This window comes from Limulus polyphemus, unplaced genomic scaffold (assembly GCF_000517525.1).
Source record: "Limulus polyphemus unplaced genomic scaffold, Limulus_polyphemus-2.1.2 Scaffold6197, whole genome shotgun sequence".
Taxonomy (NCBI): Eukaryota; Metazoa; Arthropoda; class Merostomata; order Xiphosura; family Limulidae; genus Limulus; species Limulus polyphemus.
Window position 1 is genome coordinate 25,834 of NW_013671807.1, and position 7,827 is coordinate 33,660.

The 7,827-nt window shown below is 30.7% G+C and overlaps 1 protein-coding gene across 1 annotated transcript in view; it reads left to right on the forward strand.

Moving 5' to 3' along the window:
- Positions 1-7,827, forward strand: part of LOC106473462 (myeloid leukemia factor 2-like) — a 21,331-nt gene that overhangs the window by 10,487 nt on the left and 3,017 nt on the right. Inside the window, exons 3-5 of the mRNA XM_013934142.2 lie at positions 1,299-1,427; positions 4,508-4,667; positions 7,239-7,404. Of these exons, the coding sequence (XP_013789596.1) occupies positions 1,299-1,427; positions 4,508-4,667; positions 7,239-7,404 (455 nt within the window). The remainder of the gene's footprint in view (positions 1-1,298; positions 1,428-4,507; positions 4,668-7,238; positions 7,405-7,827) is intronic.

Genomic DNA, 7,827 nt, shown 5'->3' on the forward strand with positions numbered 1-7,827 from the left:
CTTATAATCTACAATTTGATACCAAACGTATTGACATAAATTCAGGAAATAGTAGTTCACTAAAATTTTGAATGTGAGTCAACAAACAAGATGACATGGCCTTCTACCCATCTAGAAAGGGTTAACATCATGAAAATTATCGACTAATCAAAATAAGTGTTTATAATTATTCTAACTATCCAGGCAATCAAAATATTGTCATTATGGTTTATCATTAATATTTCCAATTAAATCAAGGTTGTTCAGCTTAATTAGTTTTAGGACTAACAAAAATAAACTAATTAAAATAAGTGTTTACAGTAATTACTATTTTTAATTCAAGTTTCATGTGAGAATAATCAATTGGTTTAATGTAATAAATTAATGGACCTAATGATTAACCAATTATGAAACTCCACCAATCACCCAGTTGTATTGTGCAGTGATACCTCTGGCATTTCATTTGTCTGATTATTCTTTACCTGAATATAATGTGTTGTGTACTTCTGAGAAAGGGTTCATCTTTCAGAATACTTAAGCTTTATAGTTTTACAATGAGGCAGCAGATGTATTGTAAGGATGACATTCAACTCCCACTATTTAATCAGACAATAGTTGGCAGTGGGTGAAAATAATCTGTGTCATCTCTGCTTTTTTAAAATAACTATCCACTACCGACAATTTATCATGTTGTGTGTTATTAAAGCTGTTAGTTTGTACAAAACTAGAAAGTGCTGCATGCACAGTAGCGGCCAATAGCATGTACAAATTTTAATATAGAATAATTACCTCTTATTCTTTTTTTACATCTGTTTTGTAAGAAACATCTTTATAGACTAAAAGAAACATAAATTGGTTTTAGAAAATTTGAGATTTATTAATATTATTATTATTCAGTATTAAAAATGTGAGTAAGGTATATGAAATAACATGTATATTATGTAGAAAGTCAGCTGCTCCTGTTTTATGTTATTGAGGCAAAACCATACTTCAACTAGGATTAATTGGACCACTTTCTATCATTTGTCTTCATTTCATAAAATGATCTTCTGAAAAAACAAATATAAGGAGTTATTTACTCTTGTATCGAGGTCTCTCACTAATTGTAAAATTTCTTTATAAGAATAATTTTGGAACTAGTTTTTTTGTGTGTAACATAATTACACCAAAAGTTTAATGCTAGAAGAAAATATTCCAGTGTGGTCTGTAAGATAAGACTTCTTCTATTTGAACACTTTGTATATTTAATTTTAGTTATTGCTTGAATTACATGCATACATCTTGTACACTTACTGTAATCTGTACATTGTTCTCAACAGGAATTGATGGCTCAGAATCCTAATACTCACTGTTACAGCTCTTCCTCAGTAATGAGTTATTCAACTGACAAAACTGGTAGACCTCAGATTTATCAAGCATCTGCATCAACTAGGACTGGTCCTGGAGGGGTAATGTATAGAAAAAGTCTCAAAAATAAGATTATTTTGTTTGTCACAAGAGATATTATTATAGACATTTTTTAATTTCTGTTTTGTTGCTTTTTCTTCTCAAAACCAGCTGGTCAGTTATTGGATATTTTTTTATGTTTGTCCAGTTAGTCACTTCTAAGGACTTTTATGTTACCTAGAATATAAGTAATAAAAATTAGAAAGCTCAACTGTTTATATATATATATCACTCACTCTTCAAACACCATTACAACATGGCAACATTAATATAAACCATGTTTTCTTTATCAATTTGTATATGGGATATTCTACATGCTGCACAATAAAATCCTAATTATTCAATGTTAAAAATTGTAAAATATATAAATGAATATACAAGGAAAGCTTAGATGAAAAATGTGGTTTACACCATTCCTGACAAAATTTGGCCACCAATGGCACTGTGTTGAGAATGTGTCAACTGTTAAGTAAAATCCAAATCAGAAGTTTTATTTTACATTTTTGTATGTGTGTTTCATGGAGTGGGGAAGAGGCAAGTAGATTTTTAAGAAGGACTAGACTTTTTCTAGCATTTTGGCTATTAGATAAGAAGTTTTTCAAATATTCCTTATTCCTGTCCCTAGTTGACACCAGTTTTAAGTAATTGCAAGGCAAGCACTCTGATCTTATGGATTGCTTCTTTGTTCTCTGTAAATATAAAGCTAACAGGGTAATTTTTTCAAACAGAATTTGTTAAAAATATATTTTATGTACACAAAAAAACTTGGATGCTTTGGATTAAGTGAAAAGTTTGAAATGTCTTGATCAGAAGGTTTTTATATGAAAGAGTGTTGTTCCACAAGGAGTGAGAAGGAAAACTTGGATAAATGATAATAAAGAAAAATAATTGACACATCTAGATGATAACTATCTCATTTTATCTTGTGCGATGTTTGAAAGATGTCTACTTGAAATGCTGCACAGAATAAAACTAGATAAATTGTTCATTTAGACATGTCAATTTATTTTTTATTATCATTTATAGATTTTATAATTTTCTGTAGTTATAGTGAAAATATACAAAAGGGATGAGCCTATGCTTAAAAAAGAAGGTAAGTTATTCATGTCACAAGTATGGAAAGATTATATGTTTTACGAGATCTTAAGAAATTTTTTTAAAATATGGAAAATTGTTTTCTTCCTTACCATACTGAAGAGCTAATTAGGGAATATACTAATGTAGACCTTACTACCTTTCCATTACATAAAATTCAGATGCTTCTTAATGTATTAGTTAAATAAAAAAGTTCTTAGGTACAAGTGATTGTGAAGCTTATAATCTGTGATTGGGGACTGCATTGGCTCATAAAAAGTTTGAGCCAAAAATTGTCAACCTCAGAATTCTGAACAATCTTGAAAACCAGGAGGCAACTAGAAGCTAACTTTTAAACAATGAATTTATGATGCTTATATACCCATACAGCAAGATCAAGAGACTTACCATATATGTGAAACAAAATAAAAAGCAGTAAGTGTTATTCATGTTGTAGATACAATGTGAATGAAATATCAATGCTGAAATTTTACTACCATCAAATGTGGCTACATAATAGATTGCCAAATGAGAACTTTTGTTGAAATCCAGAAAAGCCCCTGCATGATGTTTGTGATGGGCAAAGGTAGAGTTAATAACCATCATTTTTCCCAGATTTAAGAAAATGCTAGTGGTGACGATAGAGAAGAATTGGAGACATACCTAAATTGAAAAAATGTATTTAATTAATCGTGGAAAAAATGTTAGTATTTTCCCCAACTATGGAACATTCTGGCAAAGTAAAGGATATTGAGGTTTATAAAAGTAAACAAAGAGGCCCAAAGTGACTTAGTTTAATGCTTATTGTATATGAACAATAAAGAGTTAAACATAGTATTAGGCCCTTAAAATATTCTAATGAAAACATTATTATACATGAAATAAACTTGGATCTAAGAGTTAAACAAATTTTAATGCCCAGTATGTAAATTGACGGGATCAAATTCAGGAGATTGGTAGGCTTCAGAGGGGTATCATAGCTTCTGTAAATTAAGTTGTAACCAAAAAAGGTATACTCCAGTAAGGGCTTTGTCTGTTAACCCCCCCCCCAAAAAAAAAAAACAAACAAAAAACCTATCTTTATTGCCAAAAGAACCTGCCTCTCAGTAGTGTTCAGCTAAGAATGTGTGGAGTTTGAGTTGAGGGTTGGTCATATTGTTTTCATCTTGCATAACATTGTAGAAGTGATAATGTTCAGGAAAGTAACACACTTGGCTATCTTATGCTGGAAAATAAGCTTAGTTGAACCCTTTTCAACCATTTCTATCAACTGGCCTTGCAAAAACTGTGGAGGAAGTGCCTGAAGAATCAGACTTTGCATTGCACAACGTGTTCAGCTACTACAGTGTTTTGGATGGGATATGAATTTTACTCCCTCATAGCTTAGAAACTAGTATGTATTCAAGTATGCTGGTGGGCAATTTAGGTTCCAGATATTGCAAGGATTTCAAATCTTTATTGAGGATCTTCTTTAAAAAAAAGAGAGAGAGTACTAGAAAGCTTTGTTTGCCAATCAACCTACCAAACAAACATGTCATCCAGACTTTATACTAGTTGTTGGAATAAGTTACTACTAAATGTAAATTTAAGAAAGGATTGTTAACTGTTTAGTTTTACAGATGGGGAAGAGAGTTCCTTTTTATTGTATTTCTGCCAGAAAATTTATAAAAGAAAAACTTAGACACTAAAAAAAAAGAAAAGTAAAACTCCTGGTATTTTCATGGCAAATACCATGATTCAAACCCTAAAGTTAAGTTATGGCCATTCATTTCTGTGCTTTTCATTCAGTTTGGAAAAGAAAAACTATCCATATAACAAATTGACTGAAATTTACATTCAGGAAACTATTCATAAAAATAAAATGAGAGATTTATAGATTAAATTAGAGAGAAAAACGATAAGATTTTTGTCAGTTGTAGAGGTAATAGTAATAATAAAGCATTTTTGTTATTTATATAGGCTTCTTTTATTATATAGCTGTTTGTAAAGCAATGTTTGTTTTATTTAGATTAAAGAAACTCAAAGGTCAGTGCATGATTCCAGATCAGGATTGCAGAAATTGGCTATTGGTCATCATCTTGGAGAAAAAGCTCACATCTTGGAGAAATCAAAGAACCGGAATACAGGGAAGGAGGAAGAAAATGAGGAATTGATGAATTTGGATGAAGGTGTGAATATTACTAATTGTGAAGATCTATAACAACACTAGTTATCCATTAAAGGTTTAATATTTTTGAGAAATGTAAAGGAACAAATAACTTTAAAGCTATTATGTGTTTGACCCACGATTGTTTTTTCATTTTTAGTAAGTTTTTATTTTTGTCATGAAAAATTGGTTTTACTTAAGTATCCCCAAGTCTATATACAATTGAGAAATGTGTTGTCCTATAAGTTCAGTTGTTAAGTCATTTATTTAGTGAAAAGGGATGGAAGGATTTAGTTTTATATGATGGTACACTGTATGCAGATATGATTTCTGATATAGTTTTCCTACAAATTATGCAATTATTTACATGAAAACTCAGTAAACAATTATAAATGATTTATTTTTATTTTCCGAAACATTATAGTACTTGTATAATTTGTGCACCCACTTGTTGCAAAACTCAAGTATATAGATGTTTTATGTTTAAAACAATATTTATATATCACTCAGCCACTTTAAATGGTGTTCTATTAGCTAATTTCTTTTATGCGGGAAAATAATTAATTATATTTTTTGTTAAAATAACAGTAATTATTGATTGGTTATTAAGGTATTCTGTGTTTTAGGAATTAGTTACTGTTGTGAACCTGTCTTTTAATATATAAAAATTAAATTGGCTGTTTTTAACCAAAGATGGGTGTCATTTGGAGGCTAAAATGGCCCATTGTGTCACAAAAGTTAAATTGGTTTCAATAGTCTTGGTTGTTGCTGTTTCCAGTAGCATGAACATGCAGAAAGAGCTGTATGGCACCACGTAATTTCACTGCTTGCTTTGCCCATATTTTCCAATTATAATCTTTGGGATTTATTGTTAACATACATCAACTCAAGTAGACAAAGTCATATAATCCAAAACATCTTTTTAGATACTGCAGTTACATCCTGTTCCATCACAGCCGTGCAGTAATATCTTGGTAATCGAACCTCAATTACGGCATGATACATCAAAGACTACTGCTTATGCAGCGTCAGTTGATCATCCAGTATGTGTCTGGTGTTGCCATTGTAATGACAGTGGAATGCTGTGATCATGTTGCTTCTGTTTTATAGTATCTAGGATTCCATCATCACTATGATGCATCTCTGCTCCTTACAAAACAACATAAGCAATATTAGCATGTTCACTATACAAAGCATACTTGGAGTTTTCTACCTTCAAGCTATAACAAAGCAAAACCACTTGTAAATAATGTTAGTTTTGTTGAACTGGAAGCATCCGTGATGGGGAAGTGTGCTATTTTACCCCAGCATTTCATTGATGCAATTACTTTAAGCATACCACATAAACATACAACTGAAGTAATACTCACTATTAAGAATATCTGACCAATTATTGGGCTACTAAATGGACACTGGCAAATATAGATTCCAATAATGCAATTTATATGTCAGGTCAAATAAACATCTTGGGCACTTAATATTTGTATTTCTTAAAAATTCATGCACAGGTGCCAGTAACATCATTACTTAACACCAATGACATTTATTTGACAACAACAGTTGTACCTTCTCATACTCACAACAAAGAAATCTAATTATCTATTATTTTGAACAATGTAACATGATAGGTTTTGTATTCTGCCAATAAGAATGATGTACATAATACAGGTAACTAAATGACAGTCTGCAGACTTGTTCAAGTTTTTTTTTAAATGGTTATATTATACAAAATGATCTGATATTTTGGCTGCCCATTCTCTCATACATAGTGATATATGATATATTACCATATGAATTGCTTTCAACAGTTTTGTTTTGTGTGTGTGTGTGTGTATATATATTAACTTTTTCTACAATTATTTGTGAAGAAATTAGCACACACACTGACTAACTTGTAGATCCTACACGTACTGGTGGTCAACTTTAAGAAATTATATATAACTAATATATGTCATTTTATTTGTGCAAGTTTTCATCCAAGTTTGTTATGGGCCATTTTAGTTTCCACTTACCACCCATACTTTCTAACTTAAAACTGACAGTTCAGTACTTTTCACTGTTTCATTTATTTATTGATCTTTTTCATTTTAATGACATTTTTTGTTAACTCAACTTTTGGTTTCCTTTTATAAAAATAATTTGCCTCTTTCTTTATTTCAAATGTTGGTGTGGTAAACAGAAGTCCAGAATACAGGTATATACAAAGAAGAAATGTCAATGACAATTTATTCTCTGAGTCTTACTTGAAAAATTATATTTATATAATACTATTTTTATATGTATTTACTGGTTCAGTGCAAGGGGAAGACATAGGAGGTTAGATCCCAATGTCATCCCATGTGGCCTTAAGGGTGAATACCATGTAAGGGATTCAAATCTGCATGTAGACACCCCTTCTCTCTCTCACTTGTTGACCCCAAGGGTGCATGTCAAGTTTGGGTATGTTTATACATGTGGAAATTTTTATTAAGTGTTTTTGACAAATTAATTTACATGGGTTTTGATTTTCATTTGTATTTTATTACCTAATTGAACCATAAAATCTTTCTTCATATAAATATTTATTTGATTTATTATGCTCATTACTCTACAGATGAACTAGTAGCCTTCAACAGACAATGGCAGCAGTGTGCTCAACCATATAACTGGCAATCAAGGCATGCACAGCTTTCTGATAGAGATCATCATCATCATCAATATAATCGAAACTCTAATCCTTTTGCTGCTTCACAACAATTAGCCATCACAGCTGGACCAAGGTGACTTGGATATTTACTTTTAGTTAGTGTATTGGGAACAGTACAAGACAGAAGATAGCATGTATTAAATAATGTTACCTTGCTTACAGAAAATTGTTTTGTAATTTCCATTTCTGCATCATATACATATTTATTGCGCAATAAAATGTTTCATATTTAAAGTAAATATTCAGCTGTGTTATTTTGCATTAAAAATTTGTACAAAATATTTTGTATTCATATCACTCATTTTTTGAGAATTACATAGTGAATTAAATTTATATTTTTGTATTTGTCACTTGTCTATCAGCAGTACTTTGTGCCATAATTAATTTGGTGGTACTATAGCGTGAGGTCTACCGCTGCATTATCCATCCCTCATGGATATCACACATTTCCATACATTTATTTTGGCGATAAACACTTAATTTCATACATTTTTAT